Source organism: Tursiops truncatus, chromosome X (assembly GCF_011762595.2).
Source record: "Tursiops truncatus isolate mTurTru1 chromosome X, mTurTru1.mat.Y, whole genome shotgun sequence".
Taxonomy (NCBI): domain Eukaryota; kingdom Metazoa; phylum Chordata; class Mammalia; order Artiodactyla; family Delphinidae; genus Tursiops; species Tursiops truncatus.
The window spans coordinates 97,635,733-97,663,227 of record NC_047055.1 but is presented as its reverse complement, the minus strand read 5'-3'; the positions used below and the strand labels follow the sequence as shown (position 1 = coordinate 97,663,227).

The window sequence follows — 27,495 nt, the reverse complement described above, 5'->3', positions numbered from 1 at the left end:
CCTGACTAGGGATCGAACCCAGGCCCCCTGTATCGGGAGTGCGGAGTCTTACCCACTGGACTGACACGGAAGTCCCTCCATGTTTCTTTTTTTTATTGAGATATAATTGACATATAACATGCATTAGTTTTAGGTGTATAGCATAATGATTAGATATATATATATATAGTGAAATGATTACCACAGTAAGTTTAGTTAACATTCATCACCACATATAGTTACAGTATTTTTCCTTGTGATGAGAACATTTAAGATGTGCTTTCTTAGCAGCTTTCAAGTATACAATACAGTATCATTAACTAGAGTCACCCTGCTGTATATTACATCACCAGGGCTTATTTATCTTGTAACTGGAAGTTTGTACCTTTTGACCACCTTCTCCCCACTTCATGGGTAAAGGTGATCAAATTTTCTATTTCTTCCTGAGAAATTTAGGCTACGTTATCTAATTTAGTGGCATACAGTTATTCATGGTGTTCTCTTACTATTTTTATTCCAGTAAGGTAGGTAGTAAAGTTGCCTATTTCATTTCTGATTTTATTAAATTATCTCACCTTTCATCCTAGACTATCTAAAGGTTTGTCCATTTTGTTGGTATTTTTAAGATTCAGCTTTTGGTTGATTTTCTATACTGTTTTTGATTTTGTTCATTTTCACTTTATCTTTTATTATTTACTTCCTTCTGCTTTCTTTGAGTTTAGTTTACTTTTCTTTTTTCTTGTTTTTTAAGGTAGAAGGTATTGATTTGAGATTTTTCTTAATTTTTTTTTTTTTTTTTTTTCGGTGCACGGGCCTGTCACTGTTGTGGCCTCTCCCGTTGCGGAGCACAGGCTCCGGACGTGCAGGATCAGTGGCCATGGCCCACGGGCCCAGCCGCTCCGCAGCATGTGGGATCCTCCCGGACCGGGACACGAACGTGTGTCCCCTGCATCGGCAGGCAGACTCTCAACCACTGTGCCACCAGGGAAGCCCTCTTAATTTTTTGTATAGGTTTTACAGCTATAGATTTCCCTCTAAGCAGTGCTTTACCCATATCCCAAAAGTTTTGGTATTTTGTGTTTTCCATTCATCAAAGTTTGCAATTTCTCATGTAATTTCTTCTTTGACCTATTGGTTATTTAGGATGTTACTTAATTTCCACATATTTGTGAATTTACCATATTTCCTTCTGTTATTTATTTTTAATATAATTACATTGTAATTAGAGAATATTCTTTGTATTATTTAAATACGTTTAAATTTATTGAAGCTTGTTTTATGACACTCTGTGTAGGTTATTTAGCTGTGTTGAGGTAAATCCAAAAGAAATAACTAGGAGAGTCGAAAATGATTGCATCTGGATTTCTGTGTGTGTGTGTGTGTGTGTGTGTGTGTGTGTGTGTGTGTGTGTGTGAGTATACATCGGTGGAGGGAAGGGAATGCTGATTTTCAAAATAAGCTTTGTAGGATTATTTTTATTTCCTCAAGTATGTACTCTTATAATTTTGATAAAAACAAAACCTCAAAATTAAAAGAAAATAATCCTTTTGTGACAGATTATTTTGAAGCATTGAAGTCTATCATTCTCTTATCCAGTGCCTACATCTGCATCTTTCATGTGTACAGAGGTATGCAGACAGACACACACACATACACACATTCTTCAATAGGAAAATAAATGAGTTTCAGCAGTAATTTAATCTATAGGTTTTTAATTTTGCTGAGATCAAGTTATATCTTGTCTTAATAAGTCGATATTGTGATTTTATGTTTTCATACAGTGGAACTGTGTTTTTAATTTCATCCTTTATCCACAAAAGCATTTAGCTTAAGGGTCACTAAAAATTAGAAAAAATACGTAATCCAATTTAAATGTTACATGACTTTTGGGGAGGATGCATATGCAATTTGATAATTTTTCAGTCCAGTTTACTATTTAACACTTTCAACAGTTAAAAGCTTAGAAATCTATTTCTTAATGTTTGGACTGTGGCTCTTCTAGTGTTCTAAAATTGATTATAAAATTAAAATAAATTATATATATTTATAGTTTTCTGGAGTGCTGCACATTGCTTAAGATTTTGAATTGTTCAACATTTACTAGGTAGTTTAAAGGGAGATTTACCTAGTGTATAGAAGTGTAATTCAATCCGACAATAAGAAGAACATAAAGAACCCTGCAGAGACAGCACACCCTGTGAGATTTTGCTCACTAAATTTGTGCCAGTGAGGCATTTCAGGTGTCCTCCACTATATTTATAGCTACTTGTAAGTTATCTATCTTTGTGTGTGTGTAGATGTAAATTGTCAGTGGGTGCTCTCTTGTTTGACCTATGCAGCAGGAAAATGTGAAATCAGCAATAAAGGACTTGATTTATTTCTAGTTGTAACCCTTCCTTTCCTACGTTGCACCAGGTTTGGGTACAATCAAAACTGCTTGTGGACAATTACAATTGTATTTGGCATCCTTGACTAGACTTGTTTGTTTACACTAAGTCACTCAACCCTCTCCTTTCCTTGTGGGCCACTCACATGTCTTCTGTGTCAGTGTATAGCATTACTTGAGTTTAAAATGAGTTCATATTATATATAAAAAAAGGAAAGAATACAATAGTAACCTAAAAAATAATATAAATACTATTAAAATATGTGTGAAAGTATTGATTTCTATTAATATAACAAGTAAAAAATGAAAAAAAACAAACCAGAAGAGGAAAAATAGAAATGAGACAAAATATAACTGGTTGTTGATGACTAACAATGAGAAATTCCAGGAGAAATAAGATCAAACAAAGTTTTGTTTTGTTTTGAGAAAGATATAAAAGTGTAGTATTTGGACATGAACTATATCTTTTTTCAATTTACTCCTTGACACCTGTGTGCTGGTATCACTGCAGAAATAGATTATCATGGGAATGAGTTGCTTGCTCTGATTTGTCAAGACAAATGAAACATCCATGAAAATAAAACATGTTACAGTATTTTTATGCTTCTATAATTCTGTTATGGGAACAGATTATTTGCAAAAGATTCTATGACGGGAGATGGAATTGGCAGTGACATGGCCATTGTCTTAGTCTGTTCAGGCTGCTATAACAATATACCACAGGCTGGGTGGTTTATAAGTAACAGAAATTTATTTCTCACAGTTCTGGATCCTGGATGTCTAGGATCATGGCACCAGAATTGGTGGGGTTAGGGCCGCTTCTGAGTCGCGGACTTCTTGATGTGTCCTCACAGGATGGAAGGGGCCAGGAATCTCTCTGGAGTCTCTTTTACAAGGCACTAATTATAGTTATAAGACTCTAATCCCAGTCATGAGGACTCCATCCTCATGGCTTAAGCACTTCCCAAAGCCCCACCTCCTAATTGTATCATCTTTGGGGGTTAGGATTTCAACATATGAATTTTGGGGGGATATTTTCAGACCATAGCAGCCAGCTAATACTGAAACAAAAAGCCCAAGAGTTTGCCTAGTAGGGTAATATGCATGGCAAGCTGTAACTATATGCTTTTTATTATTTAGCTCTTCATTTTATTTAACACATATTTTTTATTTCTGTAGAATCTTGAGATCATCACATGGTAGATATCTGGGGAATTCCTGGAAACCTCTGATTGATTTGTCCTTCATTTATTTTTTAAAAAATAATTTATTGAGTGTCAATTTCTATAACATAAAATTAACCATTTGGAAGTAAACAATTTAGTGCCTTCACAATATGGTATAACCACCCCATCTATCTCATTTCAAAACATTTCCGTCACTCCAAAGTAAAACCCTTTACCCATTAAGCAGTTTCTCCCCAGCCCTCTTCCCACCAGCCACTGGCAGCCACCAATCTGCATTCAGTCTCTATGGATTTATCTATTCTGGATATTTCATAGAAAATCACCTCTCCTAAATTTTTCTTGTCCTTATTTGTAGTCACCTTCTCCCCCACCTTCAGTTCAGGGCAAACACTGATCTCATTTTTTTTTGTATAATTTTGCCTTTTCACTTGTATATGATATGAATGAAATCATAAAATAGGTTGCCTTATCAATCTGGCTTCTGTCACTTAGAATACTACATTTGAAATTCATCCGTATTATTCTGTGTAACAGTAGTTCATTCCATTTTATTGTAGAAAGCTGTTGGATGCATTTACCAAAGTTTGTTATCCGTTCACTATTGGGAGGGAATTTGGCTTGTTTTCAGGTTTTCACGATTATGAATAAGGCCACTAAAAACATTTGCATGCAGGTTTGTGTATGAATAAGTTTTCACTGCTCTTTGGTAAACACCTAGGGTTGGGAGTTCTGGGCCTTATGTTAAGTATGTATTTAATTTTCTAAGAAACGAGAAAACTTTTCCAAAATGACTATAAAATTTTGCATTCCTATCAGCAATTCATAAATGTATTAGGTGCTTACATCTTTATCAGCACTTGGTAATATCATTTTTATGTAAGCATTTTGATAGGTATGAAGTGTTATCTTCTGTGATTTCAAATTGCACTTCCCTAATATCTGATGATGTTAAACACCTAATTATGTGGTAATATGTCATATGTACATTTTCTTTTCTGAATTGTCTTTTCAATACATAGTTTTTCATTGGGTACTTTGTTTTTTATTAATCTTTGTATGTTCTTTATATATTTTGGATGTAAGATGGATTTTTTTGTGAGAAATATGTTTTTGGCTTGTAATTTTATTTTTTAACATTATCATTAACAGAACAGATATTTAAAGTTTGAGAGAGGCTTCCCTGGTGGTGCAGTGGTTAAGAATCCACCTGCCAATGCAGGGGACACGGGTTTGAGCCCTGGTCCGGGAAGATCCCATGTGCCAGTGGATAAACTAATCCCGTGTGCCACAACTACTGAGCCTGCGCTTTAGAGCCTGCAACCCGCAACTACTGAGCCCACACGCTGCAGGTTCTGAAGCCCATGCACTTAGACCCCGTCCTCCACAAGAGAAGCCACTGCAATGAGAAGTCCGTGCACCGCTGCGAAGAGTAGCCCCCGCTCGCCACAACTAGAGAAAGCCCGTGCAAAGCAGCGAAGACCTAACACTGCCAAAAATAAATAAATAAGTAAATAAATTTAAAATTTGATAAAGTACAATTTATTTTTTTTATAGATGATTATTTTTGTATTGCACTTAAGAAAGATTTTTCTCCTACATTTTCTTCTACAAGGTTTATAGTTTTAGGTTTTATATTTAGGTCTTTGGTCCATTTTGAATTAATAGCAATTATTTTTAATATTTTTATTTTTTATTTTTAAGAATTATTTTTGGACTAATGAAAAATAAGCCAAGTCTTATTTTGAAAAAAAAAAATGTTCTTTCAATGTCATATGATAATTTTCTTTTTGAAACTGTCTTTTTTTTTAAACTGCTGTTTTGCTAAATCCATAGTATCTCGTCAGATCTCCAGGACTTACTCATCTTGCATAACTGAAGCTTTGCACCCTTTGACCAACATCTCCCCATATCTCCCTTCCCCCCAGTCCCTGGCAACCACCGTTCTACTCTCTGCTTCTATGAGTTTGACTGTTTTAGATTCTACATGTAAGTTAGACCATACATTATTTGTGTTTCTGTGTCTGGTTTATTTCATTTAGTATAATGTCCCACAGGTCCATCCACGTTGTTGCAAATGGCAGGATTTCCTTCTATTTTTAAAACTGAAAAATATTTCGTTGTATGTGTATACCACATTTATTTTTTTATCCATTCATGAATATGTAGGTTGTTTCCATATCTTGACTATTGTGAATAATGGCTGCAGTGAACATAGGAGTGCAGGTATCTCTTTGAGATCCTGATTTCAGTTCCTTTAAGTGAACATCCAGAAGTGAGATTGCTGGGTCATATGTTACTTCTGGTAACAATATTGTACTTTATACTTGAAATTTGCTAACTCTGTCTCTCTCACACACACAACAAGGTAACTATGTGAGGTGATGGATATGTTAATTAGCTTGATTGTGTTATTTCATTATGTATATGTAAATCAAATCATCAAGTTGTAAACTTTAAATATGTACAATAAAAAATAGTATTGGTTGAAATAGGTGAAGGGAATAAAGAGATACAAACCTCCAGTTATAAAATAAATAAGCCACAGGGGTGTAATATACAGCATAAGGAGAAAATGGTCAATAACGTTGTAATAGCTTTGTATGGGGACAGTTGATTACTAGACTTATCATGGTGATCATCTCATAATATATGCAAATGTCAAATCACTGTGTAGCACAACTGAAACTAACATAACGTATGCCAACTGTATTTGAATTTTTAAAAATCACAATTTTTACAGCAAAAATAGTCACATTTATAATGTATTTTTTGTCTGTCAGGTGGCAACTTACAACTTTAGCATTCAAGTTCGAATTAATTTCTTCGCAGCTTCAGAACTTTACACTCAGTGTTGTTTGTCGGACTCTCCTATGATTCCAAAAACAGCACCACTTATTCGACCATGTTACGTTCAAGCTACTGGTATGTAATATGAAATTGATGTGCATAAACCAAATATTTATGCTTAAGGAGCTAGAAGTTTAAAAAATTAAAGTTAACTTAAAAATTAAGTTTAAAAAATTAGAGCATGATACTTATTTTTTCAAAATAGAAATGTTAGTAAATTTACGATACGATTCTTATGTGTTTGTGAGTCTGTGAGATTGAATTTTAATAAATAGCCTGGATATAATCTCACATGATTTACCTTTGCTTAAAAAAATAGGATAGGGTTTCCCTGGTGGCGCAGTGGTTGGAAGTCTGCCTGCCGATGCAGGGGACACGGGTTCCTGCCCCAGTCTGGGAGGATCCCACGTGCCGTGGAGCGGCTGGGTCTGTGAGCCATGGCTGCTGAGCCTGCGTGTCCAGAGCCTGTGCTGCGCAGTGGGAGAGGCCACAACAGTGAGAGGCCCGCGTGCCGCAAAAAAAAAAAAAAAAATAGGATATAGGGACTTGCCTGGTGGTCCAGTGGTTTAAGACTCTGTGCTCCCAATACAGGGGGCCCAGGTTTGATCCCTGGTCAGGGAACTAGATCCCGCATGCCTCAGCTAAGACCCCGTGCAGCCAAATAAATAAATATTTTTTGAAAAACAAGATATAATAAAAAACAAAGGTCAGGTTAGTACTTTGTTTATTGTGTGGGCAATTTAAATGATTAAATCAAAATAGAAATTATTAAAATAAAATACATTGGTTATAAAATGATGAAAATTTTATTTAAGGAAATGTTTTTCACCCCAAAGGGATGGGTTACTAAAGAACTAAGTACAAGTAAAGAAGGACAAGTATATTAAAATTTTGAATTATTTATTGAATATTTATTCATTTTCTCCAAGAGTTCAAGTATAAAACTGATGCCCTCTGTAAACCATACTTTTGACTGGCTTTGACTTTGCATAGTATTATATGTGCTTAAGTATTTTTCTTGAAAAGTTAAGTCTAGTTTATATTATACTATGTTTTTATGGTTCTGACATTAATTGTCTTTAATAATAAAATAGTGATCAGTTAATAATTGTACTTGGCACCTAGTAAGAGAAGCCTCATTAAAGTAGCATATATAGTATAGAGATTTATTTCACTCCCATTTAAAATACAGAATTAGAATTTTCACTACTGGTGGAGAGGCTCCATGAAGTTAAAAATTTCTCCCTTGTTTTAAGATATCTTTTTAGGGAAAGAAAATAATTATTGTGTAATTTTTCTGAATTAGGTAAGTTATTTTAATGAAAAAGAAAATAAAATTCACAGATTTTTAAAAAATTAATGTATCATCATTAAGGAAAATTGGAAAGTGTAGAAACACAGAAAACATCATCTGGAATGTGAATATTTAGAGCATACTCTTACTAATATTTTGGTGTCTTACTCTTATTCTCTATTTTGCTTTTATTAGCTTATTTATAACATACTTGGGATCTTACTGCCTATGTTAAGTTGAAATCTGATTACTCAATAGAAACTTTTACTTGGATGCTGTAGACTCTTATTAATTATATAAATTAACACTGACAACTATTGTAGAGTATTTCATCCAGTAAGACACTCTTATAGATTACTTAAACATAATCACAAGCATAGGTTGTTTCCTTCTTTTATTTTCTTGTTAATGTAAATACTGTAGTAGTGAACATTTTTGTGTATAATACTTTTTCCCTATTTAGATTTTTTTGAAGGTGAGAGTCTCTGAATTGCCTGCGTTTCTTCTAAAGTATGTATCAGTACATATTTGCCAAAGGGCTTTTGTAAAGAGGTGTGTCAGTGTCATTTCACCCCTCCTCCAGTGTCACCTCTAACCAGCATTGAATGAAAGAAATTGGATCTCTTTCTTTGTGATTAAAAGTTCTTCACTTCAATTTTCATTTTTTTGATTGCTCATGAGAATTAACATTTTGTATCTTTGCTGTTAATTATATATATGTTATATAAATTATCTGTTCATGAACCTTGCCTTTATCACTGAGGTTTTGTATTTATCCAATAGATGTCAGTGACCTCTTTATTGATAATATTTTTTTTTCATGTTTACTGTCAATGTTTTTTAAGATTTGTTGTTTGCCTTTAGTTTTATTCATTTTTCAGTAGATCTTTTAAATAATTTTATGGTTAAATCTATCATTTCCTCTGTGATTTCCAACATTGCTTTAAAGATTAGATCGTCTTCCCCATCTACAGGATTGGTAAATATGTAATTCTGGTGTTTTCCCCTATTTTTTTTTTTTTTTTTTTTTTTTTTTTTGTGCGGTACGCGGGCCTCTCACAGGCTCCGGACGAGCAGGCTCAGCGGCCATGGCTCACGGGCCCAGCCGCTCCACGGCATTTGGGATCTTCCCAGACCGGGGCACGAACCCATGTCCCCTGCATCGGCAGGTGGACCCTCAACCACTGAGCCACCAGGGAAGCCCTCCCCTATTTTTTTTTTTGCAGTACGCGGGCCTCTCACTGCTGTGGCCTCTCCCGTTGCGGAGCACAGGCTCCGGACGCGCAGGCCCAGCAGCCATGGCTCACGGGCCCAGCCGCTCCGCGACACGCGGGATCCTCCCCGACCGGGGCACGAACCCGTGTCCCCTGCATCGGCAGGAGGACTCCCAACCACTGCGCCACCAGGGAAGCCCCGATTTTTTTTTTTTTTTTTTCCTCCCCTATTTTTAATGGTTTAAAATTTATTCAGTAATTTTTATACTTACTTAATTTATAAAAATATTATTGTATTTACACCAACAGTTGAAACGTCAAAGCAGACTTAATTATATCATATAACTTATCAACACCAAAGTTTGCTAATGACTCAAATGATACAAGTAAAATGAGACAAAGATGTAATATTTCTTCCTGTAGAACTTGGCATCTTCCAACTTGTCCTTTGATCCCACTGTAGGATGCCTTTGGTTTTGAATTAACAGATGACTTTTGAATGATATTTGTAGAAACCTTGTTCTCAAAGGATGCTGTTTTTGTTTGGAGCTCTGCATTGTTTTTTAATCTTCATAGTTATACAGATAATGCCTATGTGATAAATACCCATTCTCCTACGAGCAATGCCCCATAAATCCCAGATATTTTTAATTGGCTATTTGGACAGATAATGCATGTCAAGTTTCTTCTTTGAATAAGGCCACTGGTCAATACCATTTTTATGTTTACAAGGAGGTATGATCAAATCCGTTACTCTCTCAGCCATCACCTCGGTAGGATGATGATACCTAAGTAAGAGCTCGCAAGCCTGCTGTGATCTCTTTACTCCCAAATTACATGCGTTCATTTTTGAATTAAAATATGCTAATCCAGAATTGCAATCCATTATCTGTCTCCTCCTTGAGGCTTATCCTGCACCCTAGAGGCAGTGATTTTCCTCGTTAATTATCTAATGAAAACACTTATTTGATGATAGGCAACTTGACTCACTGGAAACTCTAACTCCTCTTATCCATTTTCCTAATATACCTTTAATTTCAATTAAACTTTTTATCAGATTTAATTATTATGATGATGGATTGTACATTGTTTAGCCAAGTAATGTATCATGCATAGTTATTTTATTTCCTTTATTTCAACTTTTTTTTTTTATTCTGGAGTTAATAATTGCTTAATTGTCCTTAGGTATTTTACTAAATCCTTCCATGCTATAAAGCTCTATAATATGCTTGTCAGGACAGTATTCCACATAGTCTAGTCTGTCAGATAATATGTCTTCTTGTTCTCTTCAAGCAGCCCTCCTGGAGCACATCAACTTCCTGTTCCAACATGGACTAGATGCTTTCTTCCCCTGTGGCAGAGTTGGAGACTTCCCTTCATTCTACTTGTAGGGATTCCTTTTGACTCTTTTTTACCTTGAATATCCCGTTTCTTCAAATTCCCACCTTCCTATTTCTTGGTTTACTTCATTGTACTGATAGATTACATCTTCCAGGAGCTTCCAAAGAAAGGGTGCAAGGGAGTTACCTTTTTAGAAAATCCATGTCTGAAAGTATCTTTGTTTTTCCTCCCACACTTGAATGATAGTTGAGTGTGGAATTCTAGATTCAAAATAATTTTCCCTCAAAAATTTGAAGGTGCTATCGTTATCTTCTAACTCCCATTGTTGCATTTAGAAGTCTAATGCCATTCTTCTTTCCCATCCATCATATATTACCCTCTGTTTTCCCTTTAGAAGGTTTTAGAAACTTTTTTATCCCTGTACTCCATCATTTCCCATTGATGACTTTGGTGTGAAGCTTTTATCTTTACCACTGTCCTAAGTTCTTGTGGAGCTTTTCACTCTAGAAGCTTATGTCCTTCAGTTCTATAAAGTTTTCCTAAATTGCTTCCTTGAAAAACTCCTTCCCATTATTTTCTTATTTCTTTCTCTGACTCATATTGGTTAGATTTTGTACCTCTTTGATTATATTATATATTTTAATTATCTTACATATTCTCCCTTATTATCCTTTTTCTCATCTTTTCATTTTATTTCCCAGGATATCTTTCTGACTTGACTATTTTATGTCTTAAAAAGTTATCTTGGTGATTTCAAACTGACAAGATTTTTGAACTTTTTTCTATTTCTTTACTTATAGACTTTTTTTTTAAATGAAAGCAACACTTTTTTTTTCTTTTTTTTGTGGTACGTGGGCCTCTCACTGTTGTGGCCTCTCCCGTTGCGGAGCACAGGCTCCGGACGCGCAGGCTTAGCGGCCATGGCTCACAGGCCTAGCCGCTCCGCGGCATGTGGGATCTTCCCGACCGGGGCACGAACCCGTGTCCCCTGCATCGGCAGGCGGACTCTCAACCACTGCGCCACCAGGGAAGCCCGAAAGCAACACTTTTTATCTGTATGTTATAAATTATTTGAACTTCTGTTGACTACATTGTCTCAATTTTTGCTGAATCATTTTTCCTTTATTTCTGTCTCCCTCATGTTGAGGAGTTCCTTAAATGTCTGTTGATTCTTTCCTATTACGTTTCTTAGTGAGTCTCACAATGCTGACTTCAGCATCAACTATTACATCATTTCCTGACAATCTGGATGCCAATGAATGTTTTAATTTAGGGGGGGAACCAAAATATTAGTATGTGAGACTTTAATCTTGAGAAACAGTTTCTCCAGAAACTGTTTCTCTAATAACGTGTTGGGTAGAATGTAGCTTTATATAAATGAAATAGAGATATCTAAATGGTGTCATAATATGGCAAAACAGTGCTTTGTTTTTAAAGATATAACCAATCTATTATTTCAGTGATCTATCCCCAGTTGCCAGTTTGCAAATAGGCAGAACATCTTAGATGTACTATTTCTTGTAGTGTGCCATAATATTGTCTTTTCCTAGGATTTCTCATGACGAGAGTTGGGGGTGACACAATGATGAACACTATCTACACATTTCTCCTATTCCACATGTCCTAACTTCCTGCCAAAGCATCTATTAATTCCACTGGTATAATAAAAGCACTTGTAAGATACATGAGTTTTTGCATCAGAAATTGGTTTCTTTCCAGGGACTTACACTCCCATAAACTTGTAAGATTCTTGAGTTTTCATTAAGGATTACAAACGTCTCCAAGGTAAGTTTCAAAAAGTATAGATTTTCAATTCTGGTTTCTGGTTCACTGTGTAAGAGGCTTGAAAGTTACTGCTCCATCCTTACAACAAGTACAAAAGCTAAACAAACTGAAAAATCAACAAATCTTTTTAGATCTATAAGAGAAGTGAGGTCACAGGGCAGATTCATGCTCCTGAAAATGGAAAGAGTCATGGGCAAATACAGAGAATCACAACTTGCTGGAATGGAAGTTACTTCAGGAATCAATGCCTGAGGAAGGAAACCTGTATTGTAATTGATGAATTGCTGGAGGTTCAGCATGGACAAGTCTGAGAGAAAATCTCCATGGAGCCCCAGTCATTAGGGGCTCTGGTAGTTTTGTGAATTTTACCTCCAGGAGCTTGACTTGATTCTCTCAGTGAATATAGGAGAAAGATCCCCTCATGTTTCTGGCAGGGGTGAGGAAAAGGAATAATTTTGAAATATGCCAGAACATTCTGTTCTGCTAAACAGGGTCTGCCCTCAGGAGAAACTATTTGACCAGGTCCTGCTAGGGTTTTATCAGACCCTCACTGATCTCAGGGAAGGGAAATATCCAACTCCAGCGTCCTGTAACCTTCTATGTGGGAGAAGAGAAATACCCAACTCAGCCCACTCTAGCCATTTAGTCCCAGATTGGTGGTGGTGGGGCACAGATTGAGAAGCACATGTAAAGTTCATGTGCTAAAGTCTAGAGACACAGGCTCACCTAAAGACTGAGATCTAATCATAGCATTATAGAATGTTTCCCCTCTCCCCACAACTTACTACCACATTACTAAAGGTCTGTTTTCAGCAGTTCCTTTTACCCAATACATCATGTCTAAGGATCAAGAAAAAAGTACAAGACATACTAAAAGGTGAAAAACACAGTTTGAAGAGACAGAACTAGCATTGAAAAGCAGATGCTGATATGGCAGAGGTGTTGGAATGATCACATTGGGAATTTAAAGAAACTATGATTAATATGCTTAGGACTCTAATGGATAAAGTAAGCAGCATGCAAGAACAGTTGGGCAATATAAGCAGAGATGAAAATTCTAAGAAAGATCCAGAAGAAGTGTTATAGATCAAAAAATACTGGAACAGAAATGAAGAGTCATTGATAGGAGTATTAGTAGATGGGACATGGCTGAGGAAAGAATCTATGAGCTTGAGGATATCTCAATAGATATCTCCAAAGAAAAGCAAGGATAGAAAAGACTGAGGAAAAAAAACAAAAAAAAAACAGACTATCTACATACTGTGGGACAACTACAAAGTATGTAATATATGTATACTGGAAAGACCAGAGGGAGAAGAAAAAGAAAGTAACAAGAAATATTTGAAACATAATGACTGGAATTTCGTCCAAATTAAAGTCAGACACCAAACCATGGATCCAGTAAGCTCAGAGAATACCACACAGGATGAATGGCAAAACTACACCTAGGCATATCACTTTCAAACTGCAGAAAAATCAAAGATTAAAAAATCCTGAGAATGCATGCACCCCGATGTTCATTGCGGCACTATTTACAGTAGCCGGGACATGGAAACAACCTAAATATCCATTGACAGAGGAATATATAAAGAAGATGTGATACATATATACAATGGAATATTACTCAGCCATAAAAAGGAATGAATTAATGCCATTTGCAGCAACATGGATGGATCTAAAGATTGTCGTACAAAGTGAAGTAAGTAAGAAAGAGAAGGACAAATACCGTATAATATTTATGTGGAATCTAGAAAAATGGTACACATGAACTTGTTTGCAAGGCAGAAATAGAGTCACAGATGTAGAAAACAGACTTATAGTTATCAAGGGTGGAAGGGTGTTGGGATGAATTGGGAGATTGGGATTGACATATATACACTACTATATATAAAATAGATAACTAATGAGAACCTACCGTATAGCACAGGGAATTCTACTCAGTGCTCTGTGGTGACCTAGATGGAAAGGGAATATAAAAGAGTGGACATATGTATATGTATAACTGATTCACTTAGCTGTACAGCAGAAACTAACACAACATTGTAAAGCAACTATAATAAAAATTAATTTTAAAAAATCCTGAAGTAATTCAGAGGAAAAAACACCATACTATATTGAGGAGCAAAGATAAGAATTATATGTGACTTCTTCTCACAAACTATGCAAGCAAGAAAAGAATGGAGGGAAATATATAAAGTGTTGAGAGACAAAAAAACACCAATCTAGAATCCTGTACCTTGAGAAATTATCCTTCAAAAGTGAAGGAGAAATAAAGACTTTTTCAGAAAAACAAAAATTGAGGGGATTTGTTGCCAATAGACCTGCCTTGAAAGAAGTAGTAAAAGAAGTTCTTTAGCGAGAAGAAAAATGTTATAGGTGAGAAACTTAGGTCTATATAAAGAAAAGAGCACTGGAGACAAAATAAATAAAGGTAAAATAAGATTTTTTATTTTTCATATTCTTGATCTGACGTTTAAGTTTATTCAACATAATAACACAACGGTATTTATTTATATATATGTTTATGTATACTTATATGTAAGTGAAATTAATGACAATAATGAAACAATGACAGTAATCAAACAATTATGCTATAAGTATGTTAAGGAAGGTAGGGAGGAATTAGGATTATTTTGTTATTAAAAAGGTCCTTGCAGATAAAGACAAATACTCTGTTTTCACTTGTATGTGGAATATAAAAAATAAATGAATATATTGGGTTGGCCAAAGAGTTCATTTGGGTTTTCCCATAACATCTTATGGGAAAACCCAAATGAACTCTTTGGCCAACCCAATATATAACAAAACAGGAACAGACTTACATATATAGAGAACACACTAGTGGTTACCAGTGGGAAGGGGAAAGAGGTATAGGGGTATCTCATGTATGCAAGGCTGGTTCACATTCAAAACTCAATTAACCAGTTTTCTTATCAGTAAAAAAAGGACAATTGGTAGCTTCCTTGCATACTTGGCAAAGCGGAAAGCACTGTGCAAAGTAAAAGCACTAGAGGAATTGAAGATATATTTTAAATAAGCAAACTATAACTTAAACCAGTGAAATATATATTATAGATACAACCCCCAAATATCAGTTTTCTCTGTTAAGAACATTCCTTAGGAATTTATCCTAAGAAAACAAAGGAATATATAAAGATGTTCATTAGAGCATTACCAATGATGGTGAAATACTGGGAGTAACCTAAATGTCCAGCAATAGGGGATTGGGTAATTAGATTATACTATGAGTTTATTAAGGAATGCTATACTTCTAAGAAAATTCATGATATCTTGTTTAAAAAAAGTGCAGATTACAAAATGTGGTTATATGGCCCCACTTTTGGGTTATGGAAATATATATGTGTATATGAAAAATTGTATGTAGACAAAACATAAACAGTAATGATTTCTGAGTGGGTAGAGTATAGATAATTTGGGGTGATTTTTTGTGTTCTTACAGTTTTCTTTATGAAGAACATACAACTTTTTTTATTAGAAAGAAAAAAAATTAAGCCATCACATTAACAGGCTAAAGAAGAAAATATCACATGATCATATCAGTAGATGCAGAAAAACATTTTACAAAATCCATTACCCATATATACATTTAAAAAATTCAGTAAATGAGTGATGGAGGGGAACTTTCTCAACTTGACAGAAAATATCTATGAAAACCCCCCACAGCTAACGTCATTCTTAATGGTGAGAAACTTGAAGCTTTCTCACTAAGAACAGAAACCAGGCTAGGATATCCCCTCTCACCACTATTTCTCAACATTGTACTGGAAGACTTAGCTAACGCAATAAGACACAAAAAGGAATTGAAAGGTATACAGATTAGGAAGGAAGAACTAAAACTGCCTTTGTCTGTGGGTGACATGATTGTCTATAGAAAACCTGAGTAAATTAAAACAAAACTAGAACTAATAAGCTATTATAGTAAGGTTGCAGGATACAGGCTAATATACAAAAGTCAGTTGCTTTCCTGTATACAAGTAATGTAAAATGGAATTTAAAATTAAATACAAAATACCATTTATATTAGCACCCAACAAAAATGAAATACTTAGGTATAAATTGAACAAAATACTTAATAAGAGCTATATGAGGAGCACTACAAAGCTCTGATGAAGGATATCAAAGAAGAATTAAATAAATGGAGCAATATTCCATGTTAATGCATGGAAAGATTCAGTATTGTCAAGTTGGCAGTTCTTCCCAACTTTATCTAGAGATTCAATGCATTCCCAGTCAAAATCCCAGCAAGTTATTTTGTGGATATTGACAGACATATTGATTCAAAGTTTATATGAAAAGGGAAAAGACCCACAGTGGCCAACATGCTATTGAGCGAACAGAACAAAGTTAGAGGACAGACACTACCCAACTTCAAGAGTTACTACAAAGGTACAATAATCAGGAGAGTTTAGTATTGACAAAACTAGACAAATAGATCAATGGAACAGAAAAAAGAGCCCAGAAACAGGCCTGCATAAGTATAGTCAACTCGTCTTTGACAAAGGAGTAGAAGCAGTACAATTTGGAATAGCCTTTTTAAAGAATGGTACTGAATAATTGGACATCCACAAGCAAAAACAATGAATCTAGACACAGACTTTATACCCTTCATAAAAATTAACTCAAAATGGATTGAAGACCGTAATGTAAAATGCAAAACTATAAAACTCATGGAAAATAACATAGGAAAACATCTCTAAAATGACCTTGGGTTTGGCAGTGACATTTTAGGTACAACAACAAAGGCAAGATCTATGAAAGAATAAGCTGGACCTAATTAATATTAAAAAATTATGCTCTGCCAAAGACAGTATTAAGATACCAAATGACAAGCTGCTGAATGGGAGAAAATATTTGCAAAAGACATATACAGAGAATTCAAAATGCAACAATAAGAAAAACCAATTAAAACATGGGTCAGAGATCTGAACATACACTTTACTAAAGGAGATATACTGATGGCAGATAAGCACATGAAAAAATGCTCCACATCATATGTTATCAAGAAAATGCAAATTAAAACAACAATAAGATACCACTATACACCTATTAGCATGGCCAGAATCCAGAACACTGACAATGCTAAATGCTGATGAGAATGTGAACAACAGGAGCTGATGTGAATGCAATTGCTAGTGAGATTGCATTGCTGATGGGATTGAAAGATAATATTGCTTCTTTGGAAGACAGTTGGGCATTTGGTGGTTTTTTCCAACACTAAACATACTCTTATAATACGATCCAGCAGATCACTCTCCTTGGTATTTACCTAAAAGAGTTGAAAACTCATATTCACACAAAAACCTGCATGTAAATTTTATGGCAGCTTTGTTCATAATTGCCAAAATTTGGAAGCAACCAAGATGTCCTTCCAAATCTTGTTTATCCAAGTAGGTGAATGGATAAACTGTGGTACATCCAGACAGTGGAATATTATTTAGCACTAAAAAGAAATGAGCTATCACATCATGAAAAGACATGGAAGAACCTTAAATGTACATTACTAAGTGAAAGAATCTAATCTCACAAGCCTACGTACTGTATCATTCCAACTATAACATTTTGGAAGATGTAAAACTATGGAGGCAATAAAAAAGATCAGTAGCTTCCAAGGGTTGTGGGGAGAGAGAGACAAATAGACCACAGAGGATTTTGAGGGCAGGGAATCTCCTCTGTATGAAACTATAGTGGTGGATAGATGTCACTATACATTTGTTCAAACCTAGAGAATGTACACCATGAATGATCACTAATGTAAACAGTGGGCATTAGCTTATAATGATGTGTCATTGCAGGTTCCTGTGTAACGAATGTACCGCCGTGGTAGAGGATGTTGATAAAGGAAGAGGCTGTGTGTGTGGCAGTGGTGAGGGGGTTATATGGGAAATCTCTGCTCAGTTCTGTGAATCTAAAATTGCTCTAAAAATCTATTAAAAATATAGGGGTTTCCAGCAGATAATATCTTCTCTAATGTATTTTTACATATGATTCCATTCCTAACCTTCCATGAATAGCCATTTTCTCCATAGAGCTTTTCTGTTTCATGTATAGAATGTTTTTTGATATGCCATCTATATATTTTCCCTATATTCCAATAATTTTTCCTTCTATATTTCTTTTCACTTCTGTACTTCTGCATTGGTGAAATTTTACTGTGGACATCATTTTAACTTTGTCTGTTTTTTTCCTGAGATTAATATTTAGTATATTTTATACTCTTATTGACTCAAGGGTACATTTTATATTTTACTTGTAATTAACTACCATTACAAAATGGGAACTTACAGATGTGATAAACCAAGATATTCCTGAAATGTTTTTAAACATAATTTTATTTTCTGGCTGGAAATACAAAAATAGGTAGAAAATTTAAATGTAAAGTAAAAATTATCTGTGAGCTTATGTCTATTAGTATGTTAACAGTGTATTTGCTTTCCTCTCACAGTGTTGCAAGCACCAGTGACATTTTCCAGCACTGATTTTATATTTGAAATCCCATTACATACTATGGATCCTAATAAAAGTGTCACAAAAACTCAGGTGTGTATAGAGAATTGTTGCAATTTACATTTTTTTTCTGATTATGGTTTTCAGTTTATTAAGGTGATTATTCTGAAGGATGTGTTTTAAGAATACTTTCATTGTCGAGAACTTGCATATATATATATGTATATATAGACCGTATTTCTCAGAAGTAATAAAGTATACAAATGTATAAAGCCACTTATTTTATATATGTATATTTTAATAGGACTATTCAAAATATATTAAACTGAATGGTTATCCCTCTTTCTTTATACAAATGGAAGCTGTGATTAAAATTAACGTGAAATATGTTCCATACAGGTGAGGAAATGGGAGAGGCAATAATAAAAATTGAAAAAGTCCAGATATATAATACAATCACTTCTATGATAATCTACTCTTTATTTCTTATCTTTCTGCCTCTCTTCTAATTATGAATCCATCTGGAAAGAAAAAAAAGAGAGACTTGCATAATAAAGAAGCTCAGGCATACATTGTAGAAATTTGTATTGGTAGTGCCCCTTTTTTTGTCTTTTATATCAGTTTTCCTGCATTCGTAAATACAGTCCCTTATATTGTAAGAGATACTTTGCTGATGTATAGTGTAATTAGAATAATGATCCTGAGCATGGGAAATTGTCTGAGATTATGTAGGTGGTCCCAGTCTAATCACATGAAGAGTTAAGAACAGAGAACTTTTCCTGACAGTGGTCAGAAGGATATGTGATGATAGAAGAGGGGTCAGAGAGATGTGATGTTGCTGGATTTGAAGATAGTGCAAGGAGGCCACCAGCTAAAGAATTTGTCTGAACTCTAGAAACTGAGACTGGCGAGGAAACAGATTCTTCTCTAGAACCTCCGGAAAGTATCACAGTTCTTTCTAACACCTTGGTTTTAGTCCAGTGATATCTGCATTGACCTTCTAATCTACAAGACTGTAATGAGATAAATTTGTTTTGTTTTAAACCACTAACTTTGTGGTAATTTGTTATGGCAGCAATAAAAATCCTAAAGTAAGCTATATCAGTATCACATTTAGAATAGGCTATAACTGTTAGAGAAAATTGAAATAAGAATTGGTTAAAATTGGTTGCTTCTGGGAAGCAGGACTGTTGATGAGGAGGAGCTGAGTGGGCCAACTTTTTTTTTTTTTTTGGGGGGGGTGGTACGCGGGCTTCTCACTGTTGTGGCCTCTCCCGCTGCGGAGCACAGGCTCCGGACGCGCAGGCTCAGCAGCCATGGCTCACGGGCCCAGCCACTCCACTGCATGTGGGATCTTCCCGGACCGGGGCACGAACCCGTGTCCCCTGCATCAGCAGGCGGACTCTCAACCACTGCGACACCAGGGAAGCCCAGGCCAACTTTTTTGTAAGTGTATTTTAACTATTGGTGTAAGCTATGCACATGTATCATTTTGATGAAATTATAAAGAAAAATAACCATACTACACATGCTAAACTAATTAAACGATGTCTCTCCATAGATGACTGGAACAGTTCAATTCTTAGGATATAGAAAGTGGATAGTATGTTAGAGATCTTATACCATTTCCTCAATTTCAGAATGAGAAATATGAGGCATTCATATAACTGGTATGATACCATGCTCACCTTCTGTATTAAAAGATGTTTTCTTTATTAGGTGCAAATGAACTTCGTTATAAAGTACACAAATATTAGAGCTAAATAGGTGTCTCAGTACTTAGAGACATCTGGGAGTAAAATTGCCTCATTTTTTTATCTTGAATATTTTAAATCAATCATGCTTTAGAAAGAAAGTGTGTTATTTTGTTGTGGTGACAATTGCATGGATCATTCTACACACTTCCAATTTGGAAGAATAAAGTTTAAAAAAACCTGGTTGAAGCTTTTGTTTTCATAGCGAGTTGCACTGGAAAGATGAGTTTGCACACAAGTCATGTACATAGCTCCCAGATTTATGGGAACATCATCACAAAGAGAGTGCAGGGACTTTCTGCATACACTTTACACAACTTTCCCCAATGTTAACACCTTATACAACCAGAGAACAATTTTTTAACACTAAGAAGTTAACATTAGTAAAATATTATTAATTAAACAACAGACTATTCACATTTCACCAGGTATTTACTAAGGTCCTTTTACTGTACTAGGGTCCAATCCAGGATACCATATTGCATTTAGTCTCCTCTAATGTATGACAGGTTCTCAATCTTACTAATTTTTTATGACCATGTTAATTTAAAAAAATACTGGTCTGGCTTTTTTTTTTTTTCTAGAATGTTCTTTAATTTCAGTTTGTCTTATATTTTCCACCTTGACTAGGCTCAGTTCTTATTTTCCATGGACTTTGGGGAAGAATGTCACAGAGGTGAAATGTGCTTTTTGTCATATCATGTGAAGGGAGGACATGGTATCAGTATACATGCCAGGTTTCTCCACTGTAAAGTTGGAGAAACTATTTTTCCCTTTCCACACTCTATGCTTTGGAAGTGAGTCATCTATTTCAGCCCAGACTCAAGGGGTAGGGGACAAGCTCCATCTTCTGGAGGGGATATTTACATATATTATTTGGAATTTTTCTGTAAGAAAGGTTATTTCCTCTCTCCATTTATTTAGTTAGTTAGTTAGTTACTTAATATATCGCTGTGACCTCACATATATTTATTCCATACTTTTAATCCAATGTTACATTTTTTATTTTGTTGCTAAAACTGTTCCAGCTTTGGCCATAATGACCTCTTTTAGATTGGCCCTTTGATATACTCCCTTCTTTATGATTTTAAAGCATTCTCTTACTTCCTTTGCTACAAAATGGTCCAGGGTCACTTTTTTAACATCTTTATTAGAGTATAATTGCTTTACAATGGTGTGTTAGTTTCTACTGTATCACAAAGTGAATCAGCTATACATATACATATATCCCCATATCCCCTCCGTCTTGCGTCTCCCTCCCACCCTCCCTATCCCACCCCTCTAGGTTGTCACAAAGCACCGAGTTGATCTCCCTGTGCTATGCGGCTGCCTCCCACTAGCTATCTATTTTACATTTGATAGTGTATATAAGTCCATGCCACTCTCTCACTTTGGCCCAGCTTACACTTCGCCCTCCCCGTGTCAAGTTCATTCTCTATGTCTGCATCTTTATTCCTGTCCTGCCCCTAGGTTCTAAAAAACGTTTTTTTTTTCCCTTAGATTCCATATATATGTGTTAGCAGACAGTATTTGTTTTTCTCTTTCTCACTTACTTCACTCTGTGACAGACTCTGAGTCCATCCACCTCACTACAAATTACTCAGTTTCATTTCTTTTTATGGCTGAGTAATATTCCATTGTATATATGTGCCACATCTTCTTTATCCATTCATCTGTTAATGGACACTTAGATTGCTTCCATGTCCTGGCTATTGTAAATGGAGCTGCAGTGAACATTGTGGTACCTGACTCTTTGAATTATGGTTTTCTCGTGCACCAGGAAACAAAGAGGGAAGAAGAAGTCTCTTGCCTCTTTGGCAGCTCCAGACTTTTTCCCGGACTCCCTCCCGGCTAGCCGTGGCGCACTAGCCCCCTTCAGGCAGTGTTCACGCAGCCAACCCCAGTCCTCTCCCTGGGATCTGACCTCTGAAGCCTGAGCCTCAGCTCCCAGTCCCCACCCATCCCGGCGAGTGAGCAGACAAGCCTCTCGGGCTGGTGAGTGCTGGTCGGCACCAATCCTCTGTGTGGGAATCTCTCTGCTTTGCCCTCTGCACCTCTGTTGCTGCACTCTCCTCCGTGGCTCTGAAGCATCCCCCCTCTGCCACCCGCAGTCTCCGCCCGTGAAGGGGCTTTCTAGCGTGTGGAAACTTTTCCTCCTTCACAGCTCCCTCCCACTGGTACAGGTCCCATCCCTATTGTTTTGTCTCTGTTTTCTCTTTTTTCTTTTGCCCTACCCAGGTACCTGGGGAGTTTCTTGCCTTTTGGGAAGTATGAGGTCTTCTGCGCACGTTTAGTATGTGTTCTGTAGGAGTTGTTCCGCATGTAAATGTATTTTGGATGTATTTGTGGAGAAGATGGTGATCTCTCCATCTTATTCCTCTGCCATCTTGAAGGTCTCCCTCCCAGGGTCACTTTTATTTTAGTTGTTCCAGCTCTTGAGTCAACATTTTCTCGAAGAAACCTCATTATCTTTTACAGGAGAATGGTATTTAGAAACCAAGATCTGTACACTAGGTGTGCTTGCTGCTACCGTGGTGTCACGTGTTCTAGGCCCTTTTGGCCTAGAAAGGAAGTATTTGTATGTGTACTAATCCATGAGTACACATATATTGGTAATTACCTATCTGTCTATCTGCCTGTCTATCATCTATTTATATGTCTTTTCCTGTTTGTTTATCTAAACATGAATTCAAACTGATAACTCTGACTGTAATCCAGCACCACAAGGTTCATTTCAGTCTTTCTCCCTTGTCATTTTTAACTCTGACAGTGAGAAATCTGACTCTCTTGTTTATAATATATTTACTTATTTTTTAACTCTGGTGGACTTAGTAAAGAAGTTTCAGAATTTTTAACCTGTACCCTTTTAGAATTCTTAACATATTTTCCAACTAGGGTACAGTGTTTACAAAGAGTATCTTTTTGTCTTTAGCTTTATAGTTTCCAGTCAAAACACAGTTTTCCAGAATTAGTTAGGACACTCCTTACCACCCACACTACCTTTGGTGAGGTTATTTCCTACATTTGTGATATAACTTGTCACAGTCTACAGTCCATGCTGGGATCCCCAGCATCTTGGTTGATTGTTTTTAATTTACATACCTTTAAGTTCACTCTTTGCAGTATACAGTTGTATGAGTTTTTAAAAATGTATAGAATAATTTATTTACTACTTCAGTGCCATACAGAACAGTTTCATTACACTAAAAATTCTCTGTATAACCCCTTAGCAACCACCTACTTCTCTTTCCACTGACACTTGGCAGCAATTGATTTTTTTTTCCACCCACAAAATTGTGCATTTCCAGAATGACAGGTAATTTAATTATACAGTATGTAGAAATTTGGGTCTGGCATCTTTCACTTAACAAAATATATTTAATCTTCACTTATGTTTTTGCATGAATTAATATTTTACTTATTTTGTCACTGAATTTTATCCCATTGTATGGATGTACCACAGTTTGTTTATACATTCATTTGTTGATGGAAATCTTGTTTGTTTCTACTTCCATTGGTTGGTGATTATGAACAAAGCTATTATAAACATTCACATACAGATTTTTGTGTGAACATAAATTTTCAATTTACTTAAGAAAATACCTAAGAGTAGGATTACTGGGTCACTTGGTAGACATATGTTTAACATTATAAGAAGCTGTCAAACTGTCTTCCAAAGTGACTGTACCAATTTGCATTCTCACCATCATGAATGAAGGTTCTTGTTACTCTGTGTCCTTGCTAACTAGCATAGCTCCTTTGAGTACTTTTCATAGTTGTTGACAGGCTGTGAACATATTTGCATACCCCTTTGTTTGCCTAACATCACTTTTAAAACATTTTATCTATGATTACCACATTTAATTGCTTGACTTTGTGCCTAGGACTATCAAGTTGCTACAGCAATACAAACTAAATTTTATATTGCATATTATAATCTTTATAAATCTCTTATTTTTTATGTGTGAACAGGATCTTGTTTTACATAATACTTCAAAAAAAGATTTAGAGTGGAATTTGGATACTAGTAATACTGGTAAACTTTTCAAAGATGGCATATTCAAATTTAGCATACTCAGTGGGACTCTGCGACCAATTGAAGAGTGTAATGTTTCTATAAATTTCTGTCCAGGTAGGTACTTTTTTCTGTATTTGTTGTTGCTTCTGTATCAGTTTATCCTTCACATATTTTATTTTATCAAGTATATAAAAGTTTAGATTATTTGTTATATGTTCTTAAAACAGTTTTAAGAAATTTCTTACTAAAATTTTGTGGTAGCTGTTATTATAAATGACACCCAATGATCCTTACCTCCTGGTATTCATGCTGTTATGTAGTCCCCTCCCACATCAAGTAGAGCTAATATATGACCCATGGGATATTATGGATGTGATGGTGTGTGACTTCTAAGGCTAGATCAGAAAAGGCACTGCAACATATCTGACTTTTCCTCTTGGATTGCTTGCTTTTTAATAATTGGTATGGCAAATTTTCTTTCACTAAACATATATTTCAAAACTTTTTGGCAATTCTTATACATTTACTTTTCTAAATGAACTGTAGGTTATTTTTTCCAGTTTCTAGAAAATGGCATATAATTGAGTTTTTTCCCTGCAAAGAATAACATGCTTTTACAGTAATTAAGGTGTCATTTTATATGCATTATTATGTAAAGAACAAGAATATCTTTTCCCCACTAAATTATCTTGGTACCTTGTTGAAATTCAGTTGACCGTAAACAGAGTTGTTTATTTCTCTTAACCTGGTCTTAGAGAATGGCCTGTGAAGTATTCCCTCCATTTCTGTTTTTGTGAAGATTGATATTAATTCTTCATGAAATGTTTGGTACATTTCACCAATGAAGTTGTTTGGGTTTTGGCTGTTCTAAGTGGGAAGTCTTTTGATTCCTTCTTCAATCCCTTTCTATAAGTCTATTCAGATTTTATATTTCTTCTTGGGTCAGTTTAAGTAATTTGTGTCTTTCTAGAAATTTGCACATTTCTTCTAGGTTATCTAATTTGTTTGTATACAGCTGTACATTGTGTTTCCTTATAATCCTTCTATTAAATTTCTGTAAAGTTAGTATTTATTTTACCTTTTTTATATTCATGACTTTGGTAATTTGAATCTTCTCTCTTTTTTTTTCCTTGGTCATTCTTGCTAACGGTTTTAAAAATTTGATAATGTTTTCAAAGACCAACTTTTGATTTCCTTAATTTTTTCCTATACTTTAATTTCTGTTCTAATATTTATTATTTTCTCTATTCTACTTTGTTTGGCTATAATTTTTTTTCCCCTTGTCTCTTATGGTGCAAGGTGTTAGGTATTGATTTAAAATATCTTTTAGATGGAGGCATTTATAGCTATAAATTTCACTCTGAGCACAGCTTTAGGTGCATCCCATAAATTTTGATATGTTTTGTTTTCCTTTTAATCTACAATTATATTTAAAAATTTACTTTGCCATTTCTTTTTTTTGTTTGTTTTCTTCACTCTGACGTTTGCTGGTCAACAGTGTGTCCTCAATGGTATTATTCTGAGAACCCACAACTACTGAGCAAGGGGCTTGGGAGCAAGGGAGAAAACATCGTACAGTGTATTCAGTTCTGTTCTCTCCATCTGGAGCTAGCCTACAGGTTGATTATATTTTAATACTTTTTACATAATATTAGAACGGCACACATTGTCATCATTTTGATGGGAAGATTCACTAATCTGGCAGCTATTGTGTTTACTCCTTGTATTTTTCCCTTTTAGTTCTATTCTTTTCAGCTACAAAGATGAAGTGTTTAATACTAAATGTGGGGGAAACATAATCATTTTTGATCTATTTCTTCCTCCCACCCATTGCTTTCCTTTCAAAAATATTTTTGTATTTTCTTTTGCTTCTATTTTCATGACAATATATTGTATCTAAGCTCTTCCTGCTGTCTTACATTGTTTGTCCTTAAATCATCTGAGATTTGCTCCCAAGAGCAAATTTATTTATTTTATGGCATTTGCTTCCAATAGCAATTTGTTACATTTATCCATTCCATTGTTAAGCAGTTCTTATTAATAAGAGATTCTTTTTTTTTTTTTTTTTTTTTTGCGGTACGCAGGCCTCTCACTGTTGTGGCCTCTCCCATTGTGGAGCACAGGCTCTGGACGCGCAAGCTCAGCGGCCATGGCTCATGGGCCGAGCCGCTCCGCAGCATGTGGGATCTTCCTGGACCGGGGCACGAACCCGCGTCCCCTGCATCGGAAGGCAGACTCTCAACCACTGCACCACCAGGGAAGACCAGTGAGAGATTCTTAAACTTAATGTTTTGAAGGATGTAGGGATCCTCTCACAATTCAGACTATCTTAAATGTAAAAGTTAATTTATTTGACTCATCTAATGGAAAAACCTAGGAATAGATTTCCTGTCTTTAGGCATGGCTGGAACCAGGTGCTCTAAAGATTACCTGGTTTCTTTCTTATTTTTCAAATCTGCTAAATCATTATCAGAGTCATGTGGTCATTTAAAATAGGCTTCCATTCTCTCATGTGTAGATCTGTTGAAAAAGAGATTGCTTCATTCTCACCAGTTTTAACAAAGGTATTGGGCCTGGTTACATTGGTCCAGTGGGTGATATGCCAAGCAATAGGTATCATTTGAATTGCTGGACCTCACTCAAATATCCACTACAAAAGCTTCATCCTTCAGATTGTTGTAACTTTTCTCATTGAAGATGTAGGCTTTCCAGCAGTTATCCAATAATTCTAGATAGGCTTTCTTTAAGTCCACAAGTAGATGGAAGCTGCATCAGCAAAGGCTTGATTATACTATAATATACAATACACATAGTATATTATATACTATAATATACTGTACTATAATATTTGAGGAATAACATGTGCACATTATAATCTGCTTTTGCCTTATGCTCTTATATTTTTGCATTTAATATATCATAAATGTCTTTATAATATTAATGATAATTGTAAGCTATTTTTTAATTGGTAAAAATGGCTGACTACCTTGTTTCATCATGATGTATCTATGGGAGTCCGAACACTCTCTGGATTCAGACTTTTGAGAGTCAAATTTCAGAGTCAAACAAATCTGTTTGAGAGTCAAACAAATTTCTGTTTGTTAAGCTCCCTAAATACCTGTCATCAGAAAAATGGACACAAAATTATTGGAATTAAATCACTAATTGAGATGGTGACTGAAAAGGATCAACGTGGTGTGTATAATTTTCTGGCTTAGATTTTAT

At 35.4% G+C, this 27,495-nt stretch overlaps 1 protein-coding gene across 1 annotated transcript in view; it reads left to right on the top strand.

The window, feature by feature from the left end:
• The window catches only part of CFAP47 (cilia and flagella associated protein 47), a 516,906-nt gene that overhangs the window by 138,913 nt on the left and 350,498 nt on the right, over positions 1-27,495 (top strand). Inside the window, 3 exon segments of the mRNA XM_073798895.1 lie at positions 6,333-6,474; positions 18,497-18,591; positions 24,225-24,384. Coding sequence (XP_073654996.1) covers positions 6,333-6,474; positions 18,497-18,591; positions 24,225-24,384 — 397 coding nt within the window.